Genomic DNA, 19,601 nt, shown 5'->3' with positions numbered 1-19,601 from the left:
CAGACTCTCGTTCAGATCCCTAACTCCCTGGGTATGCTTTTGCTCGATTTCCCTTTGGTTAAAGGCTGTGTGTGTGTGTGTGTGTGTGTGTGTGTGTGTGTGTGTGTGTGTGTGTCTTTGCAGGGTGTTCAGCTTGGTTAGAGACAGAAGTAACACAGTGAGGTTGTCGTCTTCAGCCAAGTTAGGTAAAATGCACTTGCGTGTTTATTGCATTTTAAATTATTGTATGATTTAATAAGTGGAGAGTAATGATCATACCCAAAAAGATGTAATGTTCTTTCCCATCCCTCCTTTTTTACTGTTTTGTACAGTCATTCTAAAAAAGGAACCTGGAGTCTGGGAATGTGTAGGAATAAATATCACTGACACATCTAGCTAAAATTTGGATAATCAGTAGATTCAAGGATTGGAGCTTCTTTTTTTGGTCCAGTTGAAAGGACAGTTTTATTAGGAAGAGGAGAGGGGCACCTTCATGGACAGTTGGCTGGGCAGTTGGGGAGGAGAGCGAGAGGGTCACAGCAGAAATGCCCACGTGGTCGCGAGGCCGCTGGTGAGCTGCCCAGAAACCAGATCTTAAGGACTGTTTTAACCCTGGGGAAACTTCCCAAAATGTTTCTTCTTTACTGAGAAAAATTTATTAATGTATTATCCTATTAAAGCTCTTTTGTTGTTTCAGAGTTACACAGATACTCTATCTGTAAATTTTCACTTTGATAGTTTATAGGGTCAAAATAGTGATTTCAAGATATTTTAAGTGCTTGTGTTTTTAATGAGTCACAGTTTGATAATTGTGTTTGAAAGGAGGAACTGTGAATAATGATGATTGCTGGCTAGTGAGAATTTAGAGTTTCAGTGTACGCAGGTTTATTCAGTGAGGCAAAAATCCTAAAATGTCTAATACTGTTGTGACCAACCTGCTATCAAAGCTCTGACAAAGAAACCGGGCTGAGGAGTTGAGGAACCTAAGGATTTTTTTTTTTAATTAAGGATATTTTAAGTTAGATTCTAAAATAGTAAGTTGTGACTAGTAAGATGAAAATACTCATTAACCTTCTTATAAGACCTGAAGTTTTGCTGCCCTTGAGAAAATTGGGCATTGCAAGCATGCCGGCATTGCTCAGCCGCCTTTCCTTCAGCCTAAGCAGAGACTTGCTTTTCTTTCATACATGTCTATGTGTTAACACTAATGTCAATGTTAATCTTCTTACAGTTTCAAAATATCACTAAAATACACCTTTCTGGCCCTGGATTACCAAGTCCTTTTGGAAATCTCTTAATTAGGCCATAGGTTGCAGAGTAACCTTTTTTTGTTTGTTTTTGAAGATATATTTGTTTATGCACGCAAAACTGCGGTACAGCCAGAGGTGCAGGGGCGGGCGGTGAGAAGATTCACCAGAGGCAGAGTGGGGAGCAGAGCAGGCTGACTGACAAAAGTACACTGCAGCGGAGTCTGCTGGGCCCTGGGGGTCACCCCTGGCTGGGATCAAACCCGCTCTGGCTTGCAGCACTGTGTCCCAACCTGCTGCGCCACCGGCCTAATGACTTGTATACTCAGGGGCCTCCTACCTCTCTCAATGTTGTCTTGTTAAGAGTAAGGCAAATGAGTGTAAATTCTTAATGTAGATGCCTTGCTTAGAGAATTATATTCCTAACAGTAAAAAAATGCTTTCGGTGTCATTTAAATTTTCATCATGCAAGAATACAAAGAAAAGGGATATTTGGGGGAAATGGCTTATTCAGTCTGTGTTCACGTACATGTTTTGTCAGAGACCAAAATTGAGGAAGAGTCTTTGCTTTTCTGGTGGTTTGTGAAGAGAGTTGATCAGAGATTGCTTTTTGGCTGAGTTGCTGTCTGCAGGGGCTGTTAACAATTGTTTCTCTGGCAGCAGAGCTTGTTCGTCAGGATTGCATCATTTCTGGGAGAGTGGCCAAGGTCCACAGCCTCAGTACAAAGACTGTCTGAAGCATATGCGGCCTGTTCTCTGCGAGGCACTCCTCTTCCTGCCAGTCCTCTTCACAGGATTACTAAAGCAGACTTGTTCTGAATTCCTTTCACTGCACTGGCTGTTTATTGGACTCTTGTCTCCCAGCTGCTTCCGGCTCACCTGGCTGATGCAATTTCTTTTTCTGAAATCTCTGTTGGAATTGTTCTTAAAACACTTTGTCTATCTTCTCTGAGTGACCAGACAGATCACACGGGTCTTATGCTTTCAGCACCTCATATAGAGAAGAACTGTCAGAATGACACATGCAGAAACTATTTTGAACCCAATTAAAAAGACAAGGGGTAATTATAAACCCTTTCTGGCATATTCTATTTAACAGCTTTTTCCTTAGAAACTGAATGTAAATGGTAACTTCCAAAAGAGTTCTCCGGTATTGGGAGAAAGGCAGGTTCGGCCTCTGAATCCAAGAACTTTGCTGTATTCCTGTGGATTCTGCTGAATTGTTCTGGAAATGACTAGATCGATATCACTGAAGTTCTGATGCATTCACTTTCCCCTACTTCTCTTTTTCCTCCTGCCTCCTGATAGTTTTGTTACTAAAGAAACCTAATTCTTCCTTGGTTTAAGTTTTTTTTCTCTTATATTACCTTTATTCCTTTCGTTATTCGAAACCTATAAAACACCGACATAAAGTACATTTTTTCTCTAGTGCATGGTAATCCGGACTCCCCACAAGTGCCTCTTCTCACAGGTATGCTCTAACACCATTTCAGATGTCAGTACCCCATCGGGCTGTTAAATTTGAATGTGTTCCCCAATAGTCTTGGGTCATCACCTGCTTTACTTTCCTTTTTGGAGGGTAGAAATTTAATTAGAACTTTTCCCGTTTGCTCCTCTGGAGTTGACCACAGATGGGATTAACTTCTGCCATTCTTTCTCTGTAGTAAAACAAGATGGGTAGGATAGAGTTAGGGGAGAAGAAAGGAGTAACATGAACTGATTTTTAATGGGTGATGCAAGCCATTGTCTGGACAGTAAATTTTAAATTTGGTTAAAGAACAGCTTCTGAATTTGGGAAAGGTTCAGCAAGAAAGAAGAACACTGAGCACCTCCTAGGAGAGATTAAAAGAAAGGGCCCCTTGGGGATTAGGAGATGTTTCCAACTAGAAGAGTAGAGTATTGCCTGGTGACACAAAATAACTTTTGTGGCCCTCCCTGGTGGTGCAGCGGGTTAAAGCTGCAGCACTAAGAAGCTAAAGTCACCTCAGCATGAGTTTGATCCCTGCCCTGGAGGTGAACCTCATGGCTCTGCAGACCTCTCCTGACCCGCCTGCTGCTCCCTCAGCAGTGGACTTCTTCAGTGGGCCTGTTATGCTCCCCACTCTGTCTCAGGTGACTCCTCTCAGCACCCCTGTGCCTCTGGCCTGTACCCCAGCTCTGATGTATAAATCTTTTTTAAAAAAATAGCTTTTGTTCCTTCTTAGTCAAGTGGAGATAACCTCCCTATGCATCCATTATTTAAGCCCTGGCTTTACCCTAAAATAATGGTATAAAGGAAACACAGAACTAGGTAAGATAGAGAGGTGAACAGAAGTCAGACAGTATAGAAAAATGAAATAAATTATTTTAAAATGGTATTCGTTCTTTGTGTCCAAAATACCTCTTGTCTAGTATTGTGATTTCTTTCAATACTAATTTGTGTTTCAACTTTTTGTAGGTCTTCAGAGCTCCTGGAAGATCACTTTCTAGGACTTCATAATCAAAGGTCTACAAAAAAGGTGACTGAGCCAAATAAAATCCTTTAGCTTTGATTTTTGTATCTTAGTAAATGTTAGCTAAAATCCTACATTTAGATAACGGTGATCATACTTTACTCAGCATATATTTCTTGAATACCCTCTCTGTGCCAGACACCATAGCAGAGGGTTAAAAATTCCAGTACTCATAGACTTTGTATTCTGATAGAAAAAGAGGAATTAACACATAGAAGATACCTTGAAATTGTTCCATTTGGCAACAAAATTAATACTCCTCGCTCTCTAGGACACATCTCCAGACTGTGATAAATTAATAGCTCTTATAAATAGTGAGCTTGTAAACTATACTAGGAATCTGTTGTCTTGATTTATAAATCTGGAGTAACTGCAATGTGAAATTACTGCGTTTTGGATATCAAAAGTTCTTCAGTTAACATTTCAATAGCTGCCTTTTGCACAGTATTATTTTAAGGAAGGAAGGAATTGGTTTTGTTTTCTTAAATCTAAAATACCCCAATAATGTAAAAGCCTTTTCTTTTCAAAGAACAAGATGGCCAAACTAACCTAATAACAAACCGCCTTCATCCAAAGGGGTGGAAGGGCCGTGTCAGCATAGACAGAGGAAAATGGAAGCCACATGAGCCAGTCAGTCTCCTCTGGTGTTTCTTAAAGCTGCGTTTCAGCTTTCCAGGGTGGCAGGGTCGTAGTTGCACTAGAGGACAGAGTAATCAAGTATTCCTTCATGAAAGGGGTATTAGCCGAATTAACTTCCTGTCTTATATTGAAAAGCCTCCCCCTCTTTTTCTTTTTTTTCTTTTACAGGCATATATCATCACCGTTATGGCTAAGGATTTTTAGTGGTGTTGAGTAACTTTTTGGTCCTTTATTGGAGCTATAATACATAATTCAGATTCTGTGTTGGTCAGACTAAGGATGATCATTATTATTAGACTCTCTTCTGCTTATCTAGTCCGATAGATCTAGATTGTTTTTAAAAAAGCCAGGTATCGGGTGGGGTGGTGTTCTTCCCTTTTAAATAAAGCACAATGATACAAAAGAAAAAAGAAATTATAGTTATACAGTGATACTAGAATTAGCAAAAGAATCGTAGCCAATAATTCTCTACAGTAGCTTCTTTTGGCCTTGTTTGATAACATCAAACTAGCATTTGTAGATTTTGTTTCAACTTCCCAGAGACTTGAAGGCTGTGATTTTAAATCTCTGGCATATGGTCTGGGGAAGCAAGCAAATGAGCAAATGGAGAGGCGAGGCGAAGGCAGGGCCACTCTAGCAGGAGCTGCAGGGCACAGAGTAGGATAGGCCTCTGGGGTCCAGCCTTAGCTCTCTCTCACCGCCTGCCCGGCGAGTAGAGGAAGAGTATTGCCACACCCAGAAGAGAGTCCGCTGCCCTGGGGAGGCCAGCCTTTTCAAAGCGTGGTTCCAGGAGCCTGTGTTAGTTTAGCGCTGTTCTCTTACTCTAAAGTAATTCAAGCAAACAGTACTCTCTTTGCATGTCCTTAAAAGTGCTTGCCTGATAAAGTTTGGTAATTTGCTATCTATCAAGAAAGGGTCAAGCATCTCAGGTTGGCTGCCACTTAAAATTTGCTTTCATCCCTGAATTTACTCAAATTACTGCTGTGGACTTTCTGTTCCATTTAACTTTTTCATATAGTTGCTTTCTTTTTCTACTGTCTTAATGAGCTAGAGTCCTATCAGCCAGAACCCTGTAGTCTTTTTTACAAGAACCTTTATCTCGTTCTTAACATTCAGATTGATTTCCTTATATACCACATAAAATACTCTTTCATTCATTTAATGGTTTTTGCATTACTATAAAACCACTGTAAAATCATAAAATTACTGTTTTTTTCTTTGTACTGTTATCTCCAAAACTCAATTTACTTTTGGTTTTTTTATATGCAAGTAATTGTGAATTTTTCTGTTCTCAAATTCCAATAATGGTTGTCACCAGTTCAGGATATCCTCAGCTGCTTTTTCATAAAAATTTTCTTGTTTGTATCTTGAATCTACTCTTAGTGGTTGATGTTTTTATTCATACCAATCTGTGAATATTACCTAATAAATACAGTTAAGCTAATTGCATCTTCCAAAAATTGTTGTTAAAATTAGACGGTTTAGAAGAAGAGAGTGTTTCATGACAGAAGAAAATAGGGAACAAGTTGATCCAGTCAGATACAAACAGATTGATCTCGCGTATTTAATTTGGAAGAAATAGCATTAGTGGCTGCTGGTAATACTGCATTTATTTGCTTTGAAATGTTTAAATACCTTGAATTGTTCAAGCATTTAATTAATCTGGTATTTCTTAAAATTTAGAAATTAAAATCATAGGGTGCCAGAAATTCTGGTTTGATGAGCCATTCTGGTTTGGGGTGGGGGGGGTCCTAATAATGAACCAGGCAGACAGTCACTTTCCCTTATCTAAAAAGAAAAGAACCACATAGAAATGAAAAACAAGTGTGCTGTTTTGCCCCTCACGTGGTGGAACATTAATTCAGTTTATAGTAAACATGGAAAGGTACTATATTTCTTTTGTATTATAATTGCTTTGTAAATGTTGCCATTTATATTTCTCTCTTATAAAGCCTTGTGCAGAAGTGGGAAGCATTCAGCAGCATTTGGGATCAATTTAAAGAACAATTTGACTGCTACATTTTATTTTCCTTCTCTGTGATAGGGTTCCTCATGTCCATAACATGTTGGTTGAGGCTCTGCAGCTCGCCCCCACTCTCAGAGTGGCCAGTCTCCATTAATTGGACCCCGTGATTTCCACTCTGTCGTGCTGGACGTCATGAGCATTGCAATCCCTCTGGGAGTCACCACACCAGATACATCCTACTCAGATATGGCTGCTGGATCAGAGTAAGTGCTACTTCCTAGGTAGTAGGTACATTACCAGCCTGTGTGGAGGCAGTTTTCTTATGGGCATCTAATAATAAATACATAGTATTTTCTAAGTCAAAACTAGCCCACTTAAAAGTGACAATAGACCGTTCCCTTACCCCCAGAAAAGCTAAAGGGGTGAGGGAGGAATTAGAATAGGCAGGAGGAGAAATTGGGGGCGGTGGGATTTCAAAGTAAATACTGAACGAATTAAATTTGCAAAGTAGTGGTCACGTTTTTATTTGGTTTTGATGGGTGGGGAAGATTGGAACCAAGTAGGTGTTAACTACCTGCTTCTGTAGTGTGTAATGGTTATGGATGGAGATAGGCGTTCTCTCCAACTGATTTTCCTTGAAGGCCTCTTCCTATGTATTTCTTACTGTTCTAGAGTTAAAGGGGCTGAAACTTTATTGGGCAGGTTGCTCAGACCTTCTGACATTTGGGGTAGAAAACATGGAAAGCAGTGTCATCTGTTTTTTATAATACTCATTGCCTAGAAAGAGGACCTTCAAAATCAGTGGTACCAAACTTTTTTTTCAGCTAAGAGCAGCTTTAGGAATTCAGAGTTTGTCGAAAAGCCCAATCCCTAAAATAGACTCTCAATTCTTGAAGAATTTAAATGCCAAATGCAAATGAAGGTAGGCCTTCATTATAAAACTTTATATATTATTCACAGCTTTAAATTTTTTAGCCGTATGTATCCCTTCTCTTTTAAGTTGTCCAAGACCCCTGCTCACAGATTCCCCCTCTTGTCCTTTCACCTCCCTTGTACCCGATCTTCCTTGCTTACAGAAAGGAAGTGGAAGCCCCCTACCTTTCAAGACGAAGTGGCACTACACCAGGATGTGAAAGTCCAGCGAAAGAGACCCAAGGGGCCTAGGGGGCAGCACACCCCCAGAAGCCAAGTCTATTCCAGGCAGTACCAGGGATTAGGGTCTGGGCTGGAAAAATCCTGGTGTTTTGAATATGTTCAGGTCCAGTTCAGACTCTTGATCCCACAGCCACTTCTTGAGTGAGGTGGGTGTTGCTCTAATTCCCCTGTTTCTCTTGCCATTTTCATAGTCCCTGGGGATTCTTCCCCTCTCCCTCAGCAAAGCAAAGCAACTGTACCAGAACTCTGGGTTCACCTGCATTCCTGGTTAATAGTGGTTTTCTTCCTTAAAACTGAAATATTGAAGAGCATGTATATTTCTTCACAAAACCACCAAGGATACTTTAACTGTATATTGACTTCCTTAAATGGGAAGACTTGAACTAAAACTACCCTAAGAAGCAATATTTTATATTCTGGGGTAGTCTAGAATTAAAAGTAGTTTTCAGCCTTATTCCCATATATCAAGGAAGGGAAGGGCGGGGGGTGGGAAAGGGTGGATTGTGTTCCTCCCAGGGTGTCTGTTATTTTTTTCCTGTTTGTTTTGTTGGGGGAGGGGTGTTGCATGCCAAAGAGATTTAGCTATACCAATCAATAACTGAGACTTCCAATTTACAATTATTTCCCAAATAAAGTACTTAAAAATCGTCCTTCATTAGTACCCACTGTTCTCCTGTAGGGATTGAATACCAGCTCTCTGGTTAGTCTTCATTAACATTTGTGAGTAGTTTCAGTACAGTTTTAAAATCAAAGATTTGGGAATTTTTAAATACGAAAGGACCTAAAGCCAGTATTATTAAAACGGGTGCTTTACCCCAGTGTACAGAGGTGACTGCCTCTGAGAGGTACATGTTTCTGCGGGGTCCAAAAGCAAATGAAGAAAAGGTTTTTCTGATCTGACCATTTATTGGACTGCATTTTTATTACCCGAAACATGTTCCTACCTAACATCCAGCTTTCTGACCCTACTACGTTCAAAACTAAATGCAGCTGCTCATTTAATATTTCTACAAACCAAAAAAAAAAAATGTCAACAAGCAGCATAGATATGTTCCGTTAAGTTATTGATGACCTCCGCTGCCCATATTCCACTGTCCACGTGGCCAGGTGTCCGGGAGCTAGCTCTGCAGGGCAAAATGCTGAACAGAGTGCGAGGGTCTCGTGGAACCTTCGACCTGATGGCAACAGTGTGCAGCACGCATTTTTCCATAATATAATTGTAGTAAAACCTCTAAATGTAACAATAGAAGGAAAGACCTGACAGTCCTCTGATAATAAATTTGAGATATTTTCCAAAGGGAGCACGATAGCACCCTTTGCACATTGTGCTTAGGACACAATTGATGGAGTCTGTCTGCTGTGAGCATGGCTTCTGTTCAGACACTGGAGAAGACAGGCTGTGATGACATTCGCATAAAATGATTGACTAATAAAGAGATGTAACACCCCAAATTTTTAATCCATACTTTAAAATATAGATAAGAAGCTCCTTTATGAGTATGTATACATAAATGTATTGCATGTGTGTATACATATGTATGTGTGTTAAGAAACACAGGAAATCTGGCAACATGTAGCTATGTAATACCTACTATGGAAATCGCAAAGGTGTGTGTTTGTTTTGTTTTTTTAATGGAACCTAGAAGCTTAAATTCTAGTCGTTGCCATGCATAGCATTATAGTAGATGCTGTGCTTGACTGAAGTATTGTGCAGTGGGATGGCCTGTTAACCTCCACAATATACATTTTATTTTTATTCCTAGACTTGCACATGAAGTGCATATGTTCATATTTACCCAGTTTGGAGATGGGTAAGATACAACCAACATAGCTCCATCTCCATGGCCATCTTTATTTCACGCAGCTTTCCTTCTTCCCGTCCAAAAACAAATCCATTCCTGATGAGCGGCTGTCATGTTTCACCCCATGTGTTCAGTGATCCAAACCCCCTTATATAAACTATTGAGAACTTTTTGGAATACTTGTTTATCTAGTAAATTAACAATGTTGTATGAAGTCACTGTTACTTTCCTTTAACCATCATAGAGTAAACTCTACTTCATTTTATTAATGCTTGTCTGCCTTTGGTTTCGTTTAGGAAACCCCACCTGTTTCCTAATACTCAGAGCTGATTGCCTCTCAGTGAACCATGTTCAGATCATCTTTTTCTCAAGAATACTGACCTGCATTCTTGATGCCCCACACCCCCAGTTCCCATCTTACAGACACTTAAGTAATAAAGTGCATGCCCGTCACTAACAGAGAATACTTTCCTGTGTCTAAAGTTCTTCTTCACCTAGAAATTACCTTTGCTGTTATTAATAAGACCCCTTCTCACAGTATTGGAGCATATAACTGGGTGAGTTGGATGTGTATCTAAGGGTTTTCTTCTATCCCCTCACTTCTCAGCTGATGGCACCATGTTGAACTGCATACTTCATGTATTCCTGCTACCTGTGTTGTATATTTCTAAGCAGGAAAAATGTATGTTACTTGAAGCAAACTGTATTATTTGATTCTCTGAATGACCCTTTGGTCTCTAAAGATGAGAGTTATGCTTGTCTTTGGCATCTCCAATGTGTGAATCTCTGCGCTGGTTAATTTAAATGATAGATAATCCGTTCTTCTATTCTGCAAAGTCTACACGCATATTCATATTAACTTGCAAAATTCTAACCCTAACCAGGTAGCAATCAGAGCTAAATGGGTTTTTTTCGCAAAACCTTGGGCCTTTGTCCTCAGCCACCAATGCCTTGCTTTATTATCAAGTAAAGACTTACATTAATACCTGAAATTAAACATTTATGGTTCTTTTATATTAGCAATTTGCACTTGACCAGTTTATTTTCCATTCGTTGATGTTATTTAAAAAAAAAAAAAACAAAAACCATGCTTCTCACTAACTCTGGTTAAGGTCATATAACTTTTTTTAGGTAGATTGTTACCTTGTTTTACAAATAAATTAGGCATAGTGGAAACAGAACTGACTTTGGAGTCAGAGACCTTTTGTGAAGTCACATAATCTCACCACCTCACCTTGAGCTCCTGTTGTAAAAATGAGATGCTACATACCATGTTTAGTAATTGCAGGGATGAGTTGGATGATGTATATAAGGAACCTAGCAAATACGGGAAATTTCAGACAGTAGCCACCACTTGTTTTTACTTAACACTGGGCTAACGTAACTTTTAGGTACAGCTTTGATTATTTTGAAGTTCTGTGGTATTACCATGCAGCTGTTAAATAAATGTGTCCTTGATATGCTTGCATGTCACTGGTGGATGAGAAATTATTACTCTAATATGTGAAAGGTATTGGGGTTCATCAAGATGAGAGGTGTGATAACTATAAGATGCCATTGTTTTTACCTGTACTTTCCTCAGGGTGTCCTGTCTTGGTAGTGAATGGACGAGGGCCTGGCCCTGGGGCAGTGCAGAAGGCACTTTCATCATCTCACACTGCAAATGTCATGTGAGGTTTCATGGAAGTATTAAGAGATCCAATTAAGAAGAATAGTTCTGAGTCTAAACCAGCCCAGAGTGGCTTCTCTAGGGGAAACTCCCCGCTCAGCTGGTACGTTTGTGTTTGTCATTAGGGACGCCTGTGTCCCAGGTGCCCGCCTTGAGACACCTGCCTGTGCTGGCCTCATGTCACACACAGCCCACATTTGATAGCCCTCCTGTTGTCCGTAGGCTTAGCCATGCTCCTCAGATTGTTTCACGCCGTTTTTCTCGTATTCTAGTGGCTGGTGGTTGTGGAAAGTGGAGGGGGTAGAACGGGAAGCTAAGGCTGACTTAAGGGAAGATTAGGTGTTATGCTATCATGCGTTGCTTTTCGCCTTTGTGCAGCCCTGAATCTGTGGAGGCTAGTCCAGCAGTTAATGAGAAGAGCGTGTATTCCACTCATAATTATGGGACCACTCAGAGGCATGGGTGTCGAGGACTGCCTTACGCTGTGAGTATGCATTTGCTTCTCTCCAGAGCAGTGATCTTCCTGGAGTGTAATCCATTCTTGCACATTGTGACTTTCTTGAAATGTTTATATGCAGCATGACGAAGTTGCCCCTTTTGCACTTCCCTGCCTCCAGCGGACGTCTAGCCCTGCATCATTGTTCTTGTTTTTATGTCCCAGTTGACCTTGGCATTTTGTTTTATCACTTTCCTGGTTGAAGCCAAAAAGCGAAGGGTACTACTTTCTTCTTTCTTTCCATATGTACCGTACTTTAGGGGAGAGAGGGGCCAGTGTTTGGACACTGTTGATTTAAAAAATCTTATTTTCAGGATCATAATTACGGAGCCCCTCCTCCTCCGACACCTCCTGCTTCTCCCCCTGTCCAGACGATCATCCCTCGCTCTGACCTGAACGGCCTGCCGTCGCCAGTCGAGGAGCGCTGCGGAGACAGCCCGAACTCTGAAGGAGAGACCGTCCCCACCTGGTGTCCTTGTGGTCTTTCTCAGGATGGCTTCCTCCTCAACTGTGACAAGTGCAGGTAAGCCCACATCTCGCCTGAGTTCACGCTCGGGTTGCTGGGGTCAGGGTTTCTCACTAGTAGGGAAAAGCTCAAAGTATTCTTTCTTGTGTTTGTTAATGTAGATGATTCCTTAGTGCTCCTTGGCTCGAATTCTCTGCACTAGGTGAGAATTGCTGACAACAAGGAATGAGAGATTGATGTTAAAGCTATTGAATTTGATATGAGACTTAATGTCCTGGAAACATTTGGTAGGTGGGAGGAAGGGGTAGGATGTGCAGAGACACTTCTCCCTTGTGCGAGGATGTACTGCGTGCTGTCGGAAGGACCACTTTAAGTCTATTTTCCCTCTTTAGGGGAATGAGCAGGGGGAAGGTTATTAGACTTCATCGGCGGAAGCAGGACAACATATCAGGTGAGCAGAAGATGGGTTAGGCCCATGTTTTGACCTATAAATACTTTGTGATCTCAGTGTTCTTGTCAAGAGCCCTCCTGTGGCGCCCCCATTGTTCCCAGTTCTTTTCATGGGAAGAGCAAAAGTTTTTCTCTCAAGGCCGTTGTGTAATTGTCCCTGTGAACAACCAAAGTTTTCCTATTGAACATTAAAAAACATCCCTTTTCTATGTCACACATTGCATTTGGGGCTGAATACAAGGGGGTATTTTGTAGAACAGGGTTAATGGTCTTAAGGCCAGAGAGACGGAAGGAATCTCGTTTTCTTACAGAAGGTAAGTGTGTTCCGGGTGACCAGAGTTGAGGCAGGGGTGATGGCTCTGTGGGAATGGCGTAGATCTGAAGAAGCTGCTGCTTCCTGCGCAAGCCACAGGCTGGCTGCACGGTGTGAACCACGAATCACCTCTTTTCAGGTGGGGATAGCAGTGCAACAGAAAGCTGGGATGAGGAGCTCTCTCCTTCCACTGTGTTGTACACAGCAACACAGCACACACCGACTAGCATCACCTTGACCGTCAGAAGAACCAAACCCAAGAAGCGGAAAAAGAGTCCAGAAAAGGGTCGTGCAGCACCAAAGACGAAGAAAACCAAGGTATGGAGGATAAAAGTATCGGAATAGAAATGGGTCTGAAATAGCTCAAATTTTGGACCAAGGATGCACCAGAATTCTTGTGAGATGTTTGCTCCGGGTGTTTGAGGGCCACCTTTGTTCTCCTTACAAAATTCGGCTCAAGTGTTTATGAATATATAGACCAACCTCTCTTATGCCACTCCATACCATCACCACTGGCACAGTTTCTTGTACTCCAGCCCCCATCCCAGGCACGAAATCCCAGCCCCGTGTGGTACGCGTCCCCCCTCCCCCACCAAGTGATGCAGCCCCTGGTCTAGACGTCACTGCCCTTACGTGTGCCCCCGGCCCTAAGCAGCCTATGAAACCCTGGCCTGCACGTTCCCGCCTCATGTCATTGGGTTGGTTGTTTTCCTTGTTTCAAAAAAATAAATCTGGAAGCATCTCTTGAGTGGTCTAGGCTTCCTTAGTATTGTGGTCACTTTCCTATATTCTCAGCTACAAGGTCTCCAGGAAGAACCTCTTCTGTTTTGTGTCTTTCTTCCCCTCATGGCAACCTTGTTGGTTCCTAGGTGACTTGCCCACCCCTTGTTAAGGGGATTGGTCTTTGTTTCCTTCTTAATTCCAAAACTGGTAAATCTGCAACCTGACTTAACGTTTTTATTTACTTTTTCTTTTAGTGTCAGGGTACGTAGAGTGTTTAGCTGATGCATGCTCTTCCCTGTTAATTAGCTAGTTCCAGAGTGGAAGGTATTGTAATTGGCCTCCGAGCTCACTGGCCCCGAGCTGCCCCTCTTCTTCACAACGAGGGGAAAGCCATCGTACTTGTTACCTCGGGAAAGGGGACAAATAGACACTAGCTCTTGCCTTAGTTTTAGTCTCAGCTAGGTATAACTGTCATTCTTGGTACCAAGTTTTGTTTTGTTCTACTTGTTTTCCTCTTTGGGATAGGCATTTCGAGAGGGATCCCGGAAGTCCTTGCGGATGAAGGTAAGGGGTATTCTTCCCTGCTGTGTTACTCCACTGTGATCTTGCATTTCGGTCAGCTTCTTTCCTGACACGATGGTCTGGGAATCTTGACTCTGCTTTTTGTTAGCTTGTAACCGTTGCCGTTCAGTTTCCACAGAGCCTTGCTCCAAGGTGGATTTCCTTAGGCGTTTTCTGAAGTATTTCCCTTCTGTAATCAGCCTTCATTTACTGGCTTTTCATTAGCTGCCTTTCTAGGCGACCGGTGATACTTTACCAGACAGAAGGAGACTGATGTGTTCTGCCATTATGCTCAGCCTCACCCTCAGGGCCGGGGTGTTTCTGTGATCGAGGGTCTCTTGTGTGCCCCTCCCCGCCCCACCCCCAGCACTGTTGGGCTTCAGTCACCAGTTGGAAGCCTAGACTTCATCCACAGAAAAGTAGTGTTGATAGCGATTACTTTTATTGGAGTGACTGGTTGCTTTGCACTGTTTTTTCTTGGTTGTGTTCTGTTGGAAAGAGAAGACTCAGGAGATGCTAGTGTTTCTGTTCTTCGTTTTTCAAATGAAAGCTCTTGAGGTATGATTTTGGGTAGTGGTTGGAGAATCGACAAGTTATGTGCGGTGGTTTAAGTGGACTTTAAGGAACTGGTGGTAAGAGCACAGCTTGCCAGCGATGAGCGTGTGCTGTCTGGTACCCCCCACCGTGTGTACGGCCGACAGCCCGCCGCGGGTCGCTGCTCACAGCCGCAGAGCCTGTCAGTAGCGTTAGGGACTGCTTCAGCGCTCTTCAGTGTCCATTTCCCTAAAACGTCAGTAATGTAAAACAAAGGGTGTTTCCTGCTACACAGCACAAACATTTCAGTGACACGGCACAGGCTTCTGAGGTTGCTGCGCGTGTGTCTGGTTCCGTGTGTGCAGAGCGGCCGTGACGGGGCTTCACAGAGATCACTGTGCTTCCGAGTCCTGGCTGGGGATTCGGAACACAGTCACCGCATTGCCGGGTTTGTCCTCCACGAGGGACACTTTAGCGTCTTTCTTTTTGTTTCATTTCACGATGGGACCCCTGAAATAGATGAGGAAGATGTGGCTTTGATAAGCCCTTTTCTCTTTTATCTGCTAATTCCAGAAACCTGCCTTGAGAAGTTCAAACCTTTTGAAAGCTATTAAGTCATTCTCCCAGAAAATTCCATGTGAATCCCAAATGTGGAACATTGACAGATAACCCCATAAGTGTAATTAAATTTAATTAATAAAAAATACTCGTTCATTTTGATCATCGTATCACAATTCTAAATTGGGTTTACAAGTTTTGTACTCAGAATTAATTTTTAGTAAAAATTCCACTAAAGAGCTGGGTGGGATCCCAGAATAAGAGGAATTTACCATTTGACATTTTAATCCCCAAATCAAGAGCCTCACAACTGAAAACATTACTCTCAAGCAGGGTCTCTCAGCCTCAACTCTGTTGACATTTGAGCTAAGTGATTCTTTGTTAGGGGCCAGGGAGACTTGTCTTCTTTATTGTTCAGTAACCAGCAGTCTCCCTGGCAGTTACCTCACTAGGTGACAGTAACACACATCCACGTGTGATGGTCAGAAATGGCCAGATATTACCGTCTGTCTCATGAGGACAGAATCAGCTCTGGCTGAGAACCGCCGCTGTCGCCTGCTGAGGCGCAGCCACCTTGAGCAGAGATGGGGATGGCGAGTGGCTGTCCAGGGTCCGTGAGCAGCAGCCAGAACTGCCGCAGAGGCTGCAGGGCCCTAGGCTTCGTGGTCCCGCTGGCTGCTGAGACCTGGGTGCTGTGGGGGCACCTCCAGGCCCAGTCTCAGACGCGCCCTCAGGGCTCAGGTGTGCATTTTTCTTTCGCTCAACTGCTGCTTACACCTCCGCAAGTGACTTCCCCACGTGTTGGCCGAAGGTGTCTCATAGATCTCTGTGTTTATTGTTCTGTTTCTGGATTATAGTGGAAAATGGAGAAGTGGTGGTGTTTTTTCCTTCCATTTCCCTGTTCCTCAGGGAAGGCATGATAGACAATAGTCAGTCAAAACCAGTGGCACAGGAGGGAAAGAAAGTGGTCGTTGCGCAGGCATAACTGTTTTCTGTCTCATTCATTGAGCGTGCATTCGGTTTCCTCGTACTGTTTTTGCACAGTTACTGTGGACTTGGATTTGCAAGTAGCTGTGGGTACTGACTGACAGTGTCTTCCTGCCGTCATCACTGGTGTGGTGTCATTACTAGCAGTGTTTGTTCTGTTTTCTGATGGCGCCCTAAGTCTCGTCCACCACGAGGGGAACATGTGTCAGACTTCAGCTGACGCGTTGCTCAAGCACAAACTGTCCCGGGTGATGTTGAAACGCAGTCATCTTCCTCAGGCCTGTGTCACGTGAGGGGCAGTGTTTTCCTGGAGAAGCCCACCAGAGTACCTCTCAACACCTACACCCTCCCTTTCCTCCCCTGGACTCAGAGTGTGGCTCTTTAAGCTAAAATAGAGTACACTCCCAAGTGATACCTCTTCCTAAGCAAGATGAGGTTATTTATTTGTGTCACATATATTTTTATAGTGCATGTGTATTGATCGAATAACAAAAATAGGAAACAGTCACACACAAAAATACCTTCCCCGGAGAGCAGTGAAACAGTACCAGTTTGGGCTAACACATTAACAGTGTTCACCGATTGTGAAAATTTAAGTACTGTGACATTTGTGGCTCAAAATTTCCGTTTGTGAGAAACCTAATGTCATTCTTCCAATAGGCACAAATTTTATTTTTTACTTAAAATGGTCAGGGAATCACAGTGATAGAATGGAATCGCAATCTCCTCTAGCTTCCACTTATCAGTGAGGAAACTGAGCTTTCCTAAGAAGTTATTCGAGGCCTCATAGCTCATTGGTAACAAAACCAGCATAGAAGCCAGACCTCATGAATCCCAAGGTTACCTTTTTTTTTTTGCCACACCAAATGCCAAGTAAAAACAAATTTTCTTTGGAAACTCAGGCTGGCTGCGACTGTCTCCCCCAGCTCATCCCCGTCCCCTCTGTTTTTTCACACAGTTTCTCCTAACCTACCTGACCTTTGTTCTCCACAGAATTCTCCTTCTGAAGCACAGAATTTAGATGAGAATACAACTGAGGGATGGGAAAATCGGATAAGATTGTGGACTGATCAGTATGAAGAAGCTTTCACTAACCAGTACAGTGCAGATGTCCAGAACGCCCTGGAACAGCATCTACACTCTAGCAAGGAATTTGTGGGCAAACCTGCTATTTTAGACACTATTAATAAGACTGAGTTGGCCTGTAATAATACAGTTATTGGTTCCCAAATGCAGGTAAGGAACAAAGGGCTCGAATACTGAGTAAGTGGAGATTTTTAAGAGTCCAGGAAAGATGACTTATTTGGGATGGTTATTTCTTTCAAATGTCTAAGGCTATAAAATAGCAAAATTAGCCAGTTCTTAGTCATCGTGTACCAAAAAGCTCATTATGGTAACTGGAATCTATCTGGAAACATATTTTTGAGTGGTCTTTATTAATTAAAAATAGGTAAATTAGGATAGGAAATTATAGACAGCTTCAGTAAGAGTTAAGAATAATGGTTCTTATTTGTTTCATTTTTACATTAGACATAAGGCCACTACCATCTTAATCATATATTGTTCTTGCCTTTTTGGCAGGCCACAGAGTCACTAGATGGAACTTGTTTCCTAGTAATACTGAGTTTTTATCAAGTTCAAAATTTCTCCTTTTTTTAGAAACTTAATTTGTCACTTACAGTAAAAAAATTTCTGGTCACCGAGCTAAGTATATACAGATAATCCCGGAGGTAGTCCTGCCTCTCAAAGAGAAACTGTTGTCGACTAAGCTGCTGTTGCCTGTTTTCTGATGTTGACCTCTGGTTTTATTCAGCTGCAACTGGGAAGAGTCACTCGCGTTCAGAAGCACCGGAAGATCCTAAGAGCTGCGAGAGATTTGGCCTTGGACACTCTGATCATAGAATATCGAGGGAAAGTCATGTTACGGCAGCAGTTTGAGGTCAATGGGCATTTCTTCAAAAAGTAAGACCATCCTTTATGAAGCAACAGGGAGGGCTGTGGGCCTGGCTGAGTAGCAAGGCTGCAAAAGCGTGTCTGGTGTCCAGGGTGCTCTTGGAGAAGAGATTGCAGTTAAGTAAGTGCATAGCTGCTGCTGTTGGTGGAAAAGTGCAAATCTGCAGTTGTGTGAATGTCTAACGTGGTGGCAACTCCTTGCCAAGTTAAGCACTTGCTTTGTGCTTGTTTAATCAAAAGCAGACAAGCTTGCAATGTTTTCTGTGTTTGCAAAGGGCTGCACGTGCTTCGTGTTTGAAATCAAGGGGTGGCCTTCGTGCTCCTGTTGGGAGTTAAAGAAAGTTTACTTGTCTCCCCAGACCATACCCCTTTGTGCTCTTCTACTCAAAATTCAACGGTGTGGAGATGTGTGTGGATGCACGTACTTTCGGTAATGACGCTCGGTTCATCAGAAGATCATGTACACCAAATGCGGAGGTAAGATTTCTGTAGCAACTTGTTTCTGACTGGAGCCTCCAAAGGACAAGCCTGCTGAAGCACCCACCCTTGAAGGTCTGTGGCTGGTGGGCATGGTCTTTTTTTGTGAGAAACAGAAACCAAACATAATGGTTTGATTCTGACTCCTTTGAAATGGCAGAAATAAAGGTGCGGAGGGGTTAAAGAGTTAGCATTTGCTGAAGAAAAAGAGCTTTTTAAGAACTGAATGAAGTTCTGTTAAAGTCACCACATGATAAAATTTGCCTTCGTTGAACCCAAACTGAGTGGTTGCAATTTTTAAGACTCTGATTGTCTTGAGATAGTCTATATAGAGTTTGTTACTGAATGCACCTACGTCAGATTCCGCAAGATTATTCAAATAATTTTCCTAATAAGCTAAGGGCTTTTACTTCGCTGATGCAGTGAAAACAACTTTGAGGTGTAAAGCAGTGTGGTCTTCCCCTGGTTTCTGGCATCTCCAGGCTTTTTTTAAGAGTATCTCACATCTTTGCATCATGATGATGTTACAGTTGCTGGTGAAATAGAGGAGTTAAATAACAAGACTCCCATAATGAAATGGGAGAAATTACTCGGGTGGAAGGTTCTTCCCTCTCAGAGAGAGTTCCTGGTCTATATGATAAACTAGCAACCTTCTCCACACAGGTGAGACACATGATTGCAGACGGGATGATTCATCTGTGTATCTATGCTGTGTCTGCCATCACCAAGGATGCTGAGGTCACCATAGCATTTGATTATGAGTACAGTAACTGGTAAGACTTTGAAAAGCTGTCTTAACATGAAAGGTGTTGTCTTACATACTAAACTATCTTATTAATTCTACTTTTATTCCTTACTATGTTTTTTTTCCTTTTTTGGTAGTCTTTTCATGAGTAATATATTTCTGGTAGAAATTGTGGTGGGAAAGATGGTCTTAGGGCTTGCTTTTTTGTATGCCTGTTTAATTTTTAAATACACCCACGTATGTAGTATGAAACCATGCACCGTGCTCACCAGGGAGGTTTCAGCCTGTGTCTTAAGAGCAATAGTTTCTGCTATACTTTTGTGCCCGGGGCTGTGCAGAATAAGAACTTGAAGATTGGCCACAGCCAGTCAAAACATGGACTCTTAACT

At 42.3% G+C, this 19,601-nt stretch overlaps 1 protein-coding gene across 9 annotated transcripts in view; it reads left to right on the top strand.

Moving 5' to 3' along the window:
- SETD5 (SET domain containing 5) overlaps nt 1-19,601 on the top strand; it is a 69,676-nt gene that overhangs the window by 23,932 nt on the left and 26,143 nt on the right. Inside the window, exons 2-14 of one of the 9 annotated variants that reach the window (XM_012732143.1) lie at nt 3,664-3,724; nt 6,402-6,586; nt 7,400-7,624; nt 9,577-11,052; nt 11,328-11,433; nt 11,760-11,968; nt 12,304-12,362; nt 12,814-12,992; nt 13,923-13,961; nt 17,031-17,273; nt 17,851-17,999; nt 18,350-18,467; nt 19,131-19,240. In XM_012732143.1, the coding sequence (XP_012587597.1) occupies nt 10,961-11,052; nt 11,328-11,433; nt 11,760-11,968; nt 12,304-12,362; nt 12,814-12,992; nt 13,923-13,961; nt 17,031-17,273; nt 17,851-17,999; nt 18,350-18,467; nt 19,131-19,240 (1,304 nt within the window). In that variant the 5' untranslated portion in view covers nt 3,664-3,724; nt 6,402-6,586; nt 7,400-7,624; nt 9,577-10,960. Of the gene's footprint in view, nt 1-2,681; nt 2,698-3,663; nt 3,725-6,401; nt 6,587-7,399; nt 11,053-11,327; nt 11,434-11,759; nt 11,969-12,072; nt 12,114-12,303; nt 12,363-12,813; nt 12,993-13,922; nt 13,962-17,030; nt 17,274-17,850; nt 18,000-18,349; nt 18,468-19,130; nt 19,241-19,601 lie in introns of those variants that run through there. The other 8 variants (XM_012732142.1, XM_004692393.2, XM_012732146.1 and 5 more) reach the window with 8 other exon arrangements.

Source organism: Condylura cristata, unplaced genomic scaffold (assembly GCF_000260355.1).
Source record: "Condylura cristata isolate star-nosed mole 26May11 unplaced genomic scaffold, ConCri1.0 scaffold00033, whole genome shotgun sequence".
NCBI classification, from domain to species: domain Eukaryota; kingdom Metazoa; phylum Chordata; class Mammalia; order Eulipotyphla; family Talpidae; genus Condylura; species Condylura cristata.
The sequence above is the reverse complement of the archived record's forward strand: the minus strand, read 5'-3'. Positions and strand labels throughout refer to the sequence as shown.